The sequence below is a fragment of the Symsagittifera roscoffensis genome, chromosome 5 (genome assembly GCF_963678635.1).
Source record: "Symsagittifera roscoffensis chromosome 5, txSymRosc1.1, whole genome shotgun sequence".
Taxonomy (NCBI): domain Eukaryota; kingdom Metazoa; phylum Xenacoelomorpha; order Acoela; family Convolutidae; genus Symsagittifera; species Symsagittifera roscoffensis.
Window position 1 is genome coordinate 22,161,310 of NC_087066.1, and position 17,165 is coordinate 22,178,474.

Sequence of the window (17,165 nt, forward strand, 5' to 3'; positions counted from 1 at the left end):
GATATCTTCAGACTTTAAATTTAACGCTAAAAGGTTAAAAAAGAAAATAAGTTAACACTTCTCTAAAAATCGAGGCGCGATGAACTAATAGAGAACTTAAGTAGACATAATGATAACGTCACCAAGTAAAAATCCTCCCCCCCCCCCAATCAAATCCGTTTAGGGGGAGGATGTTAACTTGGTTGTGAGTTCGAATTTTCAGCCAATCAGAATAGAAGAATAGAGCATTTTACATGCAGCGCTAAGTAGATTTAAATTAAAACAAACGCTGAGGTGGAGGGATCTTAACTTGGTCTGTTTGGGGGTAGGGGGGGGGTGGAGGATGTTAACTTGATTCATGGATTTTGTATACTTTATTCTAATAATAATAATTAATTGTTTCTAATCTAATCTAATGGTATTTTATATGAAACAAGAAGAAGCAAACATATTGACTGACAAAAGATTGGGTGGACGCTATTAGACCTTACGGTCTGTTTTCAAGCTACTCAAGCAAAAAAAGTAAATCTAGCGTTATTCCCGCATAGCAAGATTTGTAGCTGCGCGAAATTCAATTTTTTTAATTCTAGCAAGCGGCGGATGGGCTGAAGAAACAAGTGGAGCAGTTCGTGGGACTAGAAGACAGTGAAGGGACAGAGAGTGTGAGCAATGCCATGATCTCGGCTGCCAGGAAAACTGGCTCAGCAGATGCACGACCTCGCAGAGTTCACTCAAAAACCAGCCCCCACTCAAGGTCAGGGCAAATTATACCAGCCCCCACTCAAAGTCAGGGCAAATTATACCAGCCCCCCACTCAAGGTCAGGGCAAATTATACTGATGAAATATAATAAGTATAGAAAACTTGAGAAAATTGAACAGAAAAAATAGATCAAAAAGAGCGGATGAACTTTCTCTGATTTTTTTTCACTTAGAAGGCGCTACATATTGTGACCTACCCCGAGCGCAAATACTTTTGAATGAAATTTAATTTTGTTTTATTTAGTTAAAAGTTTTGACTAACAATTAGTTTTATTTTGACAGGAAACAGAGAAAAGTATCCACACGCCCCGCTACCAACGACTCCCTGCTTGCAATTAAAGAAAGATGCATCTACCCACTACTGTCAATTTTCAACAAAAAAACTTCACCGATGTCAGAAAAAATCTGAAAAAAAAACTAAAAATTTGAAGTAAAGTGTCACATTATCAAGCTGAGTTTATGATGTTGTTACAAATTAACCATATCTTTAATAATCTTATAATACTGAAGATACCGATTTGATCATATTCGGTTCAGGCATGGTCATGTATCCTGCAGATGTGAGCATGTTTAGTTCAGGTATGATAATGTATCCTGCAGGTGTGAGCATGTTTAGTTCAGGTATGATCATGTATCCTGCAGGTGTGAGCATGTTTAGTTCAGGTATGATCATGTATCCTGCAGGTGTGAGCATGTTTAGTTCAGGTATGATCATGTATCCTGCAGGTGGTGAGCATGTTCAGTTCAGGCATGATCATGCATGCTGCAGGTGTGAGCATATCTTCAGTTAGCACACCTGATGCAGGTCTGATGCAGGTATGTGCATGCCGAATATAGACATGCTGCACATCTGTAACAGACATGAATTTTGCATGATTTTACAATGATCAGATATGATTATGGCCAAAAAGTTCGGTACGGGAGGGTACAATAAATGTGTCATCTGCAGCCTTCAAACAGACTAATTTCGAGACAAGCTAAATGTTTTTTTATTTAATGGCAAACAGTTAGACTCAAAGTATTGATTTTTCAATGTTTTTTTTTCAACAAAAAATTGGTCTCCTTACAAACCTGCACGAAATTTTGAGAAAAAACGAAGGAAAAAATTCTTTAACCCCTCGATATAAAATCCAGTTATAAGTTGTATGCTTTCTGCATATTAAACAAACTGGGTCTCCTTCAATATGTCCCAGATGGCACTATTTTTCTTCGCCAAATACCCTTGCGTTAAAAAAGTGAATTGTCATTAATTCTTTTCTATACCTGTCAATCTACCCATTGCCAATCATAACTTGCCATTGAGATTATAACTTCATCGACTACCTTGAAATCTATTCTATGTCTACAAGCTCGTTCGTCCCTGGGGAAAAGTACTGCAAGATTAAACAGCCAGGTTAACCTGAGCAGATGTCCACCTGAATTAAATCTGTTATATAACCGCACCCCAAAAATGCTTGCCTCTTAATTGACTCAACCAATTCTGAGACGTCGACCTTCTATTTTATGGTGTTTTTTGTTAAAAAAACAGTCTAGTTCTTTACTTTGCACTTATGTAAAACTTAGACTTTTATTAGAAGAAGCTTTTCAACCGTATTCTGAAAACCACTGAGGCGAACAATGAGCTCTTGATGCTATAAGACTTGTTGAGAATAAAGTAGCAAGTTTATTTCCAATTAAATTTACCTAAGCGGAAACATAGATAACTTTGATCAGCATAAAAACGGCCCACCAGAGCGAATGCAATCTGCTTTTTCTGTTTCCTAGATTTTACAAAGTTTCTTCAGCCAGAAATATTCCTGCTTTGCGAACAAAAATTGGTCTGCAGTAAGTTTTTATTTTTCAAGTAACTTACGTTTCACGATAAAATTACAAAAAAAGTTTGCTGCCGAAGCATGATTAAATCTTTAAAGACCAGATATTCATAAATGGTGAGAACAAACTTTCCCAATTTTAACTTTCTCTGAAACTACTGTTGCGTGAACCCTTTGACGTAACTAGAGCCTGAAGTAACAACTGCCAGACTTTTTGTTTTAGCTGTCTTGCTCAGTAGACTTTTCAAAATCAGCCTTGTTTTTTTTTTCACTGAAAATTGTTCAACAAAGTTCAACAAGTTCAACTAGAGAATAACCAAAAAAATGTTACAATTTTTTTGAATGATTGGCACGAAGGTTATAGAATATGCTTTAGTTTGATTTAGGAGCAATTTATGATATGTTACAAATGGGGTCAACTTTTTTAGAGTTTGGTTTACCACCGATAAATTTTTTTTATAGGAAACCACAATTGACCCTCTACGAAGTGTTTTTGAGTATTTAAAACTGGTCGCAACATCGGCAATAAAAATCTTTTTTTGGGGAACTCCTTTTTTAGTAACTTTCTTTTTAAATTTGTTTCTTCATTTATACGTTTCAAATTATCACCGCGATGTTTTCTCAAAAATTTGTTTCGGGTTATTCCCAAAAATATAGCAACGCATTGAAAGAAACCACAGTGGTGAGCTACAAAAATCTTTGTCGCCTGAATCGGAGGATCGCGCTACACTTTCATGAAAAATAATCAGTTTTATCGATTATTTCGGCAGTTAATTAACGTATACTAAACTTCAGTACCATTTAAGCAGGAAAAAATTTTTCTGCGGTTTTCCAAACGATTACTTTCAAAATATCAAAAATGCATTATAATTCAGATACCGCGCCATATCGCAACAACGTCAACTCGCAACAAAAGACAACTCTTGGTTTAAGGTCACCGATGTGAATGTTCCAAAATGTATGTAGATTCCATATTCAAAAACTCAGTGGATTCCCTGCTCAAATACGTAGAACGTAAATTTTGTCCGTACATCTGTTTTGTCGCGGATTCCGTAACAAGCGAATATTACTAGTTGTTCCGGATTGCGCAATCGTAAGCGGATTCCACAAACCGTTAGCGGATTCCGCAATTATTAGCGGTTTCTGCTTACAATTTGCGGATATTGCTTAGTTTTTGCTGATTCCGCTCATAGTTGCGGATTTAGCGACAGCTTTTTTTACTATACACCTATATTATGATTTGCTTGTGAACTCTGTAAACTGTTCCACATTCCGCAAGTTATGTTACGGATTTCGCAAATTACTTTTCGGATTCCGCAAACTCATTTGTTTTTGGAGCAATTTTTGGCAATACAGTGCCTAGACTTTTTGTTTGTGGAATCCAAAACCGCAAAAATATCAAAAAAACTATCAATGTTGCGGACTTCGCCAAATTTTTTGTTTTGCCGAGAAGGGGGCGTGAACGTTGTGGCGGGGATGCAAACGTAGAAGATGGGATAAACATGGGTGAGTTGGCGTTTGTTGGAGGGACTAAAAGGGAAGTAAATTGGAATGAGAGGGTAAAGTGAGCTCACAAAAAAAATGAAAAACCTAAATTTAAGGAAAAATATAAAAAAACGGGTACAAGATTATGATTTTCTCAGCCAATTTAAACGATTTCACATTAGTGAGTGTAACATGCCAATGAAATATATTGAATTTTGAACAATTTCACTGTGTTTGAATGTTTGAAAATTTTTCTCTTACATTAGAATCTGTTTGTAATCGATTTAAATTTGATAGAGATTGACGATGAAAACCATTATAATTGATTATTATCCATGAAACTCCAGTGCGGTGCTATAAAGCTAAAACGTAAATTTTCGACCGCCTAGTTAATTGCTTATGATGGAAGTTTTTAGCATCTCTAAAACTTGCTGTCTTTTGAAACAAAAAGTATGTGATTTCAAAATTGGACCCCTTTAGGACAATTTTTTCTCCAAAAAATGCATTTTTCTAGCTACGCGTAGTATAGACAGCGATATAATCCGGCTCGCATTAAGTTCCAAACTGGTTAAAGTAACGCTAATTAGTCCGAAGATTGCGTCAGTGGATGCCTAATTTAGCCGTTTCTACTGAGTTTGCCTGTTGCGGGGATGCTTATTTTTTCAAAAAAGCAAAACGTTTCAAGCTTTTTTTTTTCCATTTTGATGCAGAAAACTATTTATGCAGTCTTTTTTCCTCAGTTAACACGCTCCCCACATAAATAAAAAGTGTGAAAACACTTACCTACTTAATGGGTATTACGTTCTTCTAGTTTGGGCAAGGAAATTATTCTTAGAGATCATTTTTAGAGATACATAAATTTCATCTGAGACCACCCGCATCCAATTTTAGGCGCAAGTAATCGATTATAACGGATTATAATGATGATTTTTTGACAATTATAATTGATTATAATTACCAAAATTAGGTGTTTAAAGGGTTTATATTTGATTATAATCGTGATATTTTCCAAGAGATTATAATCTTTTATAATCGATTATAATTGATTAAAGTTCTCACAAAAAACCCTTCAAATCAATTATAATCAATTGTAATCGATTATAATCTCTTATTGCTCCAAAATTTTGTCAATTCAAAACTATATTCGAATTATATCTTATGGGTTATTATTTTTGTGTCAATAAGAAAATCTCTAAAAGAGAGATCTCTTGAACACTTTGGTTCATCTGAACACAAAGTTTTACCACGAAATAAAAGTTTCATAGAGATCCTTTCATATGAGTGGAAGGGTTCCCGCGGTAAATGAAAAATAAACCTTACGAATCAAACATGAAACTAAAATGATTTGCTGATGTTTTGATGTTTAAAAAAGCTTAAAATATGCATCACAAAAACTCTAATGGGGAAAAAATCAAAAAAAAGCTTTTAAGTTTGAATTAATTGGAAAACTTTAAAAATTAATCTTTATTTTCATAGAAACCAACATCTACAAAAAGCATAAATTATAAGCAATTTACATGCAACTTCGAAAACAAAATGGACAAACAAAAGGGATTATAATCAATTATAATCGATTATAAAAGATTTTTGTGCAAAACTAATGAACTAGAAGTTTGAATAAAAATAATGGATTATAATCAATTACAATCGATTAAAATTGTATCGAAAACTAGACAATTAAATAGTCCATTATATTTGTATAGAAAACTAGACGTTTAAATAATCGATTATATTCGATTATAATTTATTATAATTAACCATAATTTGATTTTAAAAAGAGGGATCATAATCAATTATTAATTGATTAAACCGATTGTTTTTCAATTTTAGTAAGACTGGTACTAAAATCGTAATATAATCGATTTTTAACGCTTGAAACTGGATGCGGGTAGTATAAGTTTTGATGTTAAACATATTCAAACAGTTGGTTTGAATAATAGTTTGCAAACAGTCATCCTGTTTCGAAAGCAGGCAATGAATTTAATTTACGATTTTTCGAACACCAATGAAACAAGTTTGAAATCGTTAACTGCTAACTTTTTTGATAACTGCTAGCTTTTGCGTTTTTTATAGCAAACAGTTTCCATAAATGATTTTGCACTCCTGTACTAACATTTTGTTAAGAATTTTAAACAAAGTGCAGTTGGTTACTTTTTTCAAAAATATGATATTGCTTGCTTTCTAATCTTGTCACAAATACTTATTAAATCATAAAGTAGATGATGCAAAATCAGAATTCAAAAGTTTTTTATCAGATTTTGTTGAATGATAGTTCACATAAAAACCCTTTAAATTTTAATTCGAGCAACTTTGAAAAGTATCTAAGTGTTAAATTCATTAAAAAAAGATATGCCGAAAAAATTAGTTTAATATCAGTAAAACTAATTTTATGAAAAAAAGAACAAAATCAAACGGCTAGTCTGCTTGTATTTATTTCGGAATACTCTTCAGTTTTTTTTGTTTCAAACGACAACAAAAATGAATAAAAATATCGCTTGACAAAAGGCACCTGAAACCTCAATTTAAATAATTAACTTTGAAAACACTGAAAAAATAGACAAAGTATCTAAATGAAAAAATACATACATATTTTTTTTGCGTTTTTTTACAATGGCTATGAGTTGTTTGCTGAAATTTTATTTGTGTAGAATTTTGAATCATTAGCTTTGTCAAAAAATTTTTAGCTTGTCGTCTGTCTCTGAAAAGTTGAAGGTTTGGTAAGCGACTAAAGAGCAATATTTTTAATAGCATTACAAGGCCAAACCGTGTATTTTGTGAATTGCAAGCGAATGGATTGCAAAATAATGAATTGCAAGCCATTAGCGATTATAATGGATTCATGGTCTGGTATATTATCAATAAAATCGATTTTCATGCTACTCTCCGACAACAAAATTGGATTAAATATGGACTTAAATCCATTTTTTTCTCGAAAATTTAATTGCTTACATTATAACTGAAATCCCTTATAAGGGATTTTATAACCACTAGAAAATCACCTTAAAATGGATATTTTTTATTTTCCTTGTTTTGATTCGTCTTGAAAAATGCATAAGAAAAAGTGCATTGATAATGATAAACACGTTCCAGAAAATAATAGGACTCATGTATGAGGGACTCGACCACCTGCCGACCCAAAGGGTTCCCCATTTGTACTGTTTTGAGATATCCATTTTTATTTCCACAGGGTGTTTTTAGTGCTTTGGAAGAGCTCGGAAATTTCAATTTGATCGACCTGAAAAAAATGGTCGACAAAGTTTTCAAAATTTTTTTGAAAATCCGCCCCCTCGAGAAAATCCTAGATCCGCCCCTGCTCATGACATGACCCATTATTTTGTCGGGCACTTGATTATTTCAACTATTCGATGGTAACCGGCTGCTAAAGTCTCATTTATCTAATTGTTACTCGTATCAAAAAATTATCTACTTTTTTCACAAATGTTTTCGCAAGCTCACAAAAACTAAAAATTATCAAGAAATATTTACGAAGCTGCGCAACATGAATACAGTGCTGATTTAAATTAACCGGACAAACCGAGCTAAGCTTGAAATTTAAAAATGGCTTTTTCTCAAATTGGGTTGAGTTTAGGTGAAAACTTAAGACGACAGAACTTGCTTAAAATTTTAGCAGAATTAATATGGCGTAATTTGTGTTGCAAAATTCGGGCCCAAAATTTTATTCCAAAAACGGGTCATTTTGGTTTTTATGGTTAATTGAAAATTACGCCAAAAAAAACCCAGTCGATCACAGACATAATTATATCAAAGTGAGCCGCTCACGTAGCCCAGCAAACTTTAAGAAAGGTGTATTCTCCAAAACATTGTATAAGTTAATTTTTTTTGTTTGATAGACCACAAAGGTCGCTTCTATTATATAAAAACCAATTTGTTATTTAAAAACAGTTTTTAAACAGTTTACAAGTTTTTTTTGGAGATTAAACCCTCCTTAAAGTTTGTTGCGCTATGTGAGGGGCTCACTTTGATAAAATTTTGTCTGTGATCGACTGGGTTTTTTGGCGTAAATTTTGATTAACCAGGAAAAACCAAAATGACCAGTTTTTGGAATAAAATTTGGGGCCCGAATTTTGCAACAAAAATTACGCCATATTAATTCTGCTAAAATTTTAAGCAAGTTTTGTCTTCATAACTTTTCACTTAAGCTCAGTTTTGTCCGGTTAATTTAAATCAGCATTGTATAATGACCTGAGAAATAAAAATGAATTTCAATCGATAAGGATAGGACTATTTTTATGCAGAAGCAAAAGTTAACAAAAAATATTAAAAATTAATTATAATGGATAAAAATGGATTTTGTTGCTTAGAAAAATTGTAATTTTATAATCCATGTTTAATTGACTAGAATATTTTTTTCACTTTTGTGGACACTGACAAGGAAACTCAATTATATTCATTTTTTATTCAGGGAACTCCAATGCGAATCTTGTCTTCTTTCGTTTCCCGGGTTGAGTCTTTTCTTAAGTCGCGACATCAATCTTCTTTTAAGTCGCTCGGTCAAGTCTTTTCTTAAGTCGCGACATCAACCTTCTTTTAAGTCGCTCGGTCAGTCTTTTCTTAAGTCGCGCTGTCAGTCTTTTCTTAAGTCACGCCGTCAGTCTTTTCTTAATTCACGGCGTCAGTCTTTTCTTAAGTCGCGCCGTCAGTCTTTTCTTAAGTCGCGCCGTCAGTCTTTTCTTAAGTCGCGCGCTTAAGTCTTTTCTTAAGTGGCGCCGTTTGAGTCTTATCTTAAGTCGCGCCGCTTCAGTCTTTTCTTAATTCGCGCCGCTTAAGTCTTTTCTTAAGTCGCACGGCTTAAGTCTTTGCTTAAGTTGCGCCGCTTAAGTTTTTTCTTAAGTCGTGCCGCTTCAGTCTTTTCTTAAGTCGCGCCGTCAGTATTTTCTTAAGTCGCACCACTTAAGTCTTTTCGTTGAACGTTCCGACAACATTTTAAAATATATAAAGACTTGTCTTGGGACTCCACAGACCTACAAACACCAAATTGTGCTCTTATCCTCTGCACAGTTTGGCCTCGAAATGAATATATTTTTTTAAAAATCTAACTCGTTTAATCTTATGATTTCTAGTGTTTGAGATAATTGAGTTCATGTATTTTGATAGACAAGATTTCAAATAGCTAGACAAGTCTAATCAGTCGACCAAATAGGCGCTGCGTTTCTTCTCCAAGTTTTCACGCCTTCCGATAAGATGTTTGCAAAATGTATTTCATGGTGTTTATAGTCGCAGTCCAATTTGGAAAAAGCAGCTCAGACCAATCTATTAGTAGTTTTACCTAAAATTATAATGAACACATCTGATGACCAGACAAATTGTCCGGGTCAAGGAAACTGGCGAGCAGATTTGGTTAGCTTTTCTGCACAGCCTAGATAATCTAGTCAATCAATCAAACAAACTGGTTGTTTTATTCATAAAGGCCATTCTTGCCCCGACAAAACAGCAAACAGGTAAATTTGTATAAGAAAATTAAGATAACGCCAATGAAATTAAACTTTCAAACTGCGCCCGTAGCGTAGTTGTCTATCTAAACCACTTAGCATAATAAAATATTCACGATATTCTCAATTTCATATCCAAAACAGTAAGCAAAAAATTGAGAAAAAACTATGAATGGATTAAAGAGGGGGACTTTTATGATATTCACGGGCTTATTTTGAAATATTTACCTTCAGGTCGGATCAAGCAGACGAGTAAAAATTCCGCTCGTTTTGAAAATTAAAAAAGAAGAGCTCAGTTACGTTCCTCGTCTTTTTCTGTTCCTATTTCTTACTTTTAACCTTGTTATGCCGTAAGTTGTCTTTCTACTGGAGGCGCAACTTAACGCCATTACGCATCAATATTTCATTCTTATCATTGCCATACGAACTCAAAGACAATCTAAAACAATCGATTACTAAATTATATCCAACATTTGTAGAAATACAAGCTTTACGAAAATCACCAAGCAATGAAATGGTGCCGTAGGAACAGTCTGAACTGTTTTCTGGTCCTCCTTCATATGATTAATTCTGGCGACCTGACCTCCGGAAGTTCTGGAAACAAAAACGCAGATCTGGTTTCAAATCTGGATTTGGACAGAAGTTTGAACCAAAAAAACCTCAATAACGCCAACAACAAATAGTAAGTATACATTTTTGCTTCAGTTGACCGTGTTTTCTTTTGTCCTTTTTATTCCAGTTGACCATGTCATCACCATCTTATCACCATCTCTTTTTTATCATCAGTTGAAACCTTATAAACTCTGAAATTTTTTTGCTCATCATTGCAATTTAATTTAAAAAAATACAAAAAAATATATATTTTTTCTCCAATAATGTTTTAAGTAAAACAAAAACTGATGAAGTTGGTACACTAACTGAATAAATTGGAGGGGATACTCAAAAAGCAAAGATAATTCCTCTACCTGAAGTTTTTGTAAAAAGGTGAAAAACTTTTTCTTTTTATCATAAGAGTCGTTTTGGGGCCCCATTTGACGAGAAAATAGCCCTAAAAATTGCTCTGTTAGCATCCCACCAGCGGTGATGTTTAAACTGAAAGTTAAAATAAAACAAATCTAATTTGTTATCTAACTTTTTTCTAATTATTGTTACGGCTGTCGAAGAAAGAGACGGAATATTTGTTTTCGGGTTTTATATTTTTTTCTCCAGACAAATTTCGAAGTGTTAACTAGCAATTTTTGAGAAATTTTAAAATTTATTTCAAAGTCTAATTTTGTTTTGAGCTCGAAGTTAAAAAAGCATTTTACCTGTGATGAGGGCTTAAAGATTGCCAATTTTACCAATTTAGGACAATCAACGAGCTATATATTTCGAGCTATTACCGCATAAGTGAGGGTTAAACCTTTTTAGAAATCGTTCCAAAATGAATTGAGGCATGCTATTTGGTCTATGTAAAAATGCTATTTGCAAAACTTATCACTTTTTTACTTAGGGTGTAGGGGGAAGTTTTTCAAAAAAATCTCGAAAAAATGTTGGACAATTTATAATTTTCGTGGAACAATGGAAGAACAGGATTTTCGAAGAACCCGCTAAACATAAACCCATACTGGGAACGAGCATCGGCCGAACCCCCATTAGAGTGGACAAAATGGGCGGCAAAACTGGAAATGGCAGTATTCGCAAAAGACGGCATCGAAATTCGAAATCTCGACGAACAAAACCACAATTAGTAGAGCCATCTCAACCAGTATACGAGGTCGAAATAATCGGTGAAACGGAAACCCAAAGAAAAACTGAGAGGTACGAAAGAAAAAAGAGTGGGCTGGGAAAACCACGTGATCAAAGCGCGTGAGAAAGGAGTTCTGTGTAACTCATTCAGATGGGATGAAGTGGACGCAAAGTACGCAGTTATCTTTTCTTGTGTGTCAACGCTGAAGGACAGCGCCAAATCCAATAAAACCGACCTAATTTACAACTACACAGGGTAACTACACAAGAATTCATGATTGTTTTGGAAGATTTATTCGTCTCGACACGCATAATAGCTTTTGAGAGGTATAACTTTATTTGTCGTAAACAAAAGAAAGCAGAAAGTCTAGAACAATTTCACGCTGACTTAGTGGAACTAGCTTCAAGGGCTGACTGTGGCGACCGAGAAAGTGAGTGGGTAGGGATATGTTTATCGCCCACATGACAATGAAAAAATTGCAGAAGAAGAGGCATACGAGTACGCGATACGACGAGAAAAAGGAATAAAACACAGTCATACAATGAAAATAAATCCAAACAGTGACTACAAAACAAGAGCCGGTTCATTACGTAAATACACGTGGCAGGCAAAATCAGCAGTACAATCAAAACAATCAGCGAGGTCGGGCGGTTTTCGCGGCCGACCGTATCCACGTGGATCACAAAACACAAGGGGTCAACAACATCAACAACAACGAAACACAAATTCAAGACAATGTTATAAGTGTGGGAATCAATATGGTCCGAACCATCTACAATCATGTCCAGCAAAGACAAAATTTGGTCGAAATGCGCAAAACGCGGACACTTCGCAAAAGTTTGCCCTTCTACAAACGTAAATTACTTAGGAAACACAACTGATGAACAAGAAGAGGAAACAGAAATAGAGAGCACGAAAACGGACACTGACCCTGCCGCATATGCTGAGTTCACCACAAACAATGGTTGGGAGAACTTTCAAATAGACAAAATTTCCGTAATGGCGATATCGGAATCATTCGAAATAAAAAACACAAAAACACGATCGGAAGACGATCTAAATGGACATATTGTTAAACTGAAAACAAACACAACAGAACTCTTCGCTATTGCTGATTCGGGCGAAAGAAAGAACCGCCCAACGAATACAACAAAATGATCAATTGGCAGTTTTTTAAAAATATCCAACCGGAGGATACTGCATGAAATTTAGCATGCTATAACGGCGAACCAAAAGAAACACTGAAAATTACAATTGAGTCGGGAGGATGGAAAATGCAAACAGCTCCGTTCATCACAGTGGATAATCACAAGGCAAATATAATAGGACGGAACCTATTACCACGCATCGGCATTGGATTAATTCAGGAAAAACAAACACACAGGGTTTTCAATATCCAACGAAACGACGAGTCAAACCACGAAATTAAACAATGAGTCAAGGATAGTTTTCAACAACTATGCATACGCATAGGAAAGTCAAAACACCACGTAATGAGAACACAATTCAGTAAAGAGTTCGAACCGATACTGCACAAGGGTAGACGTATACCAATGCATCTACAAGAAAGGGTCGAAGCAGAATTAAACAAGTTGATTGATCAAAATCACGTCATCAAATTCTACAAGTGTTCAGACAAGCAATTCATCAGCCCAATAGTTATCACAGTCAAAAAGGATCAAACTGCTAAACTGGCTTTAGATTCCAATAAGTAAAAACATTCATAAAAACAAATACCAAATGCCCAACATAGACCTACTTCTGGACAATATCGCGCAGGTGGTGAAATCAGACAAGTCAAACCAGACACTATTCTCTACCCTCGATTTACGATACGCACATTTACAAATCCCGTTGGATAAAGCAACACGAGAACAATGTAACTTCAGCCTCATTGGCAGTAATGCTACAGGAACATACCAATTCCAGACGGGATTTTACGGACTTACGGATATGCCGGCAGAGTTTCAGAAAGCAGTGGATTTAACAGTTACTAACTGTAATAATACTTACGCATATCTGAACTATAGAGACACACCGCCAAAAACTCCAAACGGTGCTAAAGAAACTCGACAAGAAAATATCGCAATTTTCCTAGACAAGTGTTAGTTCGTATGCAAGCAAGTGGAGTGGTTAGGTTTCAACATCAACAGTGAAGGAACCAAACCACTTACAAAGAAAACTGAAGCGATTGAAAAAATATTGCCTCCCAAAACGTTCAAACAAATTAAAAGTTTCATGGGCTCAATACACCACCTTACAAGATACATACCAAATCTAGCACAAACAGCGGCAGCTTTACGGCCTCTACTAAAAACACTGAAAAAAACAGACCCCTCAACTGGTTACTTGAACATAACTTAGCTTTCAAAAACATTTTACAACTGGTAGCTAAAATAAAACAAAATAAACCCTTTTAGATGAAAGATCTATGTTAGATCAACATTTAGACACGCGCATTGTCTGCGATGCATCTAACACAGAGCTAGGAGCGGCATTAGAACAGCACTCAGGCTGGGTAGCCATAGCATACGCGTCACGATTTTTAAACTCCCTTGAGGAAAAATATTTAATCAACGAACTAGAATTATTAGCGGTCGTATGGGCAACTGAACACTTCAAATACTACCTATACGGCAAACACTTTACTGTCATCACCGACCATCAAGCTTTAATCAGCGATCAAAGACAATTCAAAGCCGACTAACCCGCTGGATCGATAGATTAATACAATTTCGTTTTGATATTAAGAATCTCGCAGGGAGTAAAATGGGACTAATAGACTATATGTCACAAAATCCGGTTAGATTACCACTACCCCCCAGTGCGTACGATGAGGAATTTGTAGTAGCGTAAATTAATACATTCATAAACAACCTAGAAACGATTGAGCACGTCATTCTAAATAATAAGGCCAATCAAAATAGAGCCCCATATGATCTGATCAAAAAGCGCGTGAAAAATAAAGGGTTATTAGAGGCTAGTTCAAACGCTCAATTAACAACTAAACTTTCCAAAAATTCCGACAGCGATCAATTGTTGCCCAAAAGCAAAAATCAGTCTAACCCAAATACTGTTCACAAACAGTCAACTCCCTCGCATTCAAAAGTTTTCAACTGCGGCAAGACTTCGATCAACGCGATCAATTTTAAAACGATGAGCAGAAAAGAACGAAAGATTTCTCAGGCGGATTCATTCCAGCAGAATTAAAAACAAACAAACCACGCGGTCTTACAGAAACTTCGCTTGACTGGCAAATGTCGCTCCGACCGGGAAGAAAGTCTCTCTGACCCGAGGTGGCACAAGCGACCACCAACCAAAGGAAAACAAATGAAGAACACAAAGTCACCGACACCATCCACGTCAGCCGTGGCAGTAGCCGACGCAAAGGAACTGAAAACAAGATCAAAACAGTCAAACTTTCCAAAAACCATTTTTGGAGGCAGCTCGACATCAAAAACCAATGTGGTAGACAGAAAGAGCCAATAACGGATAAACCGAAAACGGAAACAGCCAGGTCGACTAAGACAGCGATCAACACAGAAGCTGAAATCGGAACAGCGAAGTCGACTACAGCCATAAAAACGGACAACAACACGGAGAATGACACTACACTAGTAGAAAAAGAAATATGGGTCAGCCGCGTGGACCCCTGCGAATGTCTACAAAAAGAAACAACACAATGTGGAGCCCTCGACGATGACAATCTCGTCACAGCTAGAGGCCAGTCACAACGAAATAATGGATGAAGTAGTAGCAACAGTGGAGAAAGCCACAGAAACGGAAGAGGACACGCCGCTATTCCGTCGAAAACTCCAGCGAGTTCTGGGGGTTCCTTTCATCGCCGCAGCGTCCACTGATCAATTTCGTAAAGAAGCGAGATTGGGAAGCTCTCAAAGCATCCTACGGACAGTATTGGTTTAACATTCGGAACAGGCTACATGTCCGTGAGGACTGTTTACTCATAGATGTAAGAATCGTCATTCTATCTCAATTGCGGCAGACAGTGCTCGAAACTCTTCACCTCACACACCCGGGATCGGCAGCTATGTTGGACTTGAGCCACCATGTCTGGTTCCCGCATATTCATCGATCCATTGTGCAAATGGTACAAACTGCAAACACTGCACGGAGCAAGGTAAAAATTTAAAACCCATCTTAGGAAAGCAGATTTCAGGAAAGCATATTTCATTCCAAATGGAACCTGCTTTCCTGAAGCAGATTTCAGGAAAGCAGATTTCATTCCTTAGGAAAGCAGATTTCATTCCAACCTGAAGCAGATTTCAGGAAAGCAGAAGCAGATTTCAGGAAAGCAGATTTCATTCCTTAGGAAAGCAGATTTCATTCCAAATGGAACCAGTAGTCCAACCTAATGAGGAAGTTCAATTAGATTTCGCGGATCCCCTTCCGGATGAATTAAATAGGGATGCATTTATTTTAGTTGCAATAGATAAGTGGTCAAAGTTACCAACAGCAAAAGTTGTATCAAAAACAACAGCAGACATTGCAATCAATTTCGTGCAAAGATACATTTCTAACAACGGGGTACCAAGAAGATTAAGATGCGATCAAGCGCAAACATTCAGAGCTGAAAAATTCCAAATTTTTTGTCGGACAAATAATATAAAACTACTATTCGCACCAGTAGATGATCACAGGACTATAGGGGTCGTTGAAAGAATGATTCAGACGATTAAACGTAAGTTGGCAGTAATGAAAATAGACCAGACAAATACACCATATAAGTTAGCTTCAGATGTCGCAGAAATAATAAAATTACTAAGAATCACACCACACGGTGTCACAAAGTTTTCACCTTTTGAGGCGCATATGGGCAGAAAACCAAATACCCCACTATCGAATATAGCCACAAATAGCTCACCAAACAATCTAAATTGGGAGAGCGCAAAACATGCATGTTTAGATTGAAAGAATCTTACGAAGCCACCTCTACCAGCGGATGTTATGCATGACCTCAAACGATGGTCGGAGGACGAAGTGCAGATACAAAAGAAGGGGTCACCACCTAAAGTCACACATAAATCACTACCAAGGACGCTAACCAACGCGTATTCACCAACACAGCCAGAAACAGGTGCACATTCAAGACCTATAGAACTAGCTGAAAACAAACATAACGTAGGATAAAAGGGAGTACAAAGAACAATAGACAAAAATATTGAAAAACGAATAGAACAAGTGGCACTGAAAACTATCCGGTTAGCAGCAAAAGTCAAGAACCCAAAAACGTTTAAACAAAAATATAAGACCATTGATGAAAAAAATCCTAACCAACACACCACACACTGCTTGGGTATAAACTTTTGGCAAACAACCGATGTTACTAAGAAATAGCGGTACAGCATTTGTTCCTAACCCTGTAATATACGGACCATGCAGATCTTCTCGATTAAGCGATCGGACACTAGAAGGGGGCTTCCAATCAAGCTAACAGGACAGGAGAAGGCAGCACTGAGCACAAGTCAAAGCAGCCGCACAAAAAGAAAGGCGAACAAAGCGACAGGAAAGAGGACTGGAAGAAAACCAGTAAGAAAGCTACAAAGGCCACTGGGGTTGAACCTCCAAACGGAGACTGAATAGGAAACGAACAAAAGCCCTGCGAAGGATGATGATTTGTCGACAACGTCGGAGGAGCCCATCTCCCCGTCACCAAAGCGACAAAATCAAAAGAACACACCACCTGCAACCGCAACAAGAAAGTCAACTAGGAACCGACAGGCGACCTTAGCAACAGTACTCGGTAACCCCATCCCAATCAGCACAATACAAATCGCGAGTGCAACCGAGAAAAAGCAGTTCGAAATCGACTCACCACCAGAAAAATCAAAACAAGACTCCCCAAGCCTAAAATCTCTGATACAGGAGATGGGGTTTACCGAAAAACTCCCGAATACCAGACTTGTGTACAATTTATACAGGCTATTAGCCAG

The 17,165-nt window shown here is 36.4% G+C and overlaps 1 protein-coding gene across 1 annotated transcript in view; it reads left to right on the plus strand.

Moving 5' to 3' along the window:
• The first annotated feature begins 9,945 nt into the window (after positions 1-9,945).
• Positions 9,946-17,165, plus strand: part of LOC134846403 (acetylcholine receptor subunit alpha-type acr-16-like) — a 53,072-nt gene continuing 45,852 nt past the window's right edge. Inside the window, exon 1 of the mRNA XM_063863740.1 lies at positions 9,946-10,167. Coding sequence (XP_063719810.1) covers positions 9,995-10,167 — 173 coding nt within the window. The 5' untranslated portion in view covers positions 9,946-9,994. The remainder of the gene's footprint in view (positions 10,168-17,165) is intronic.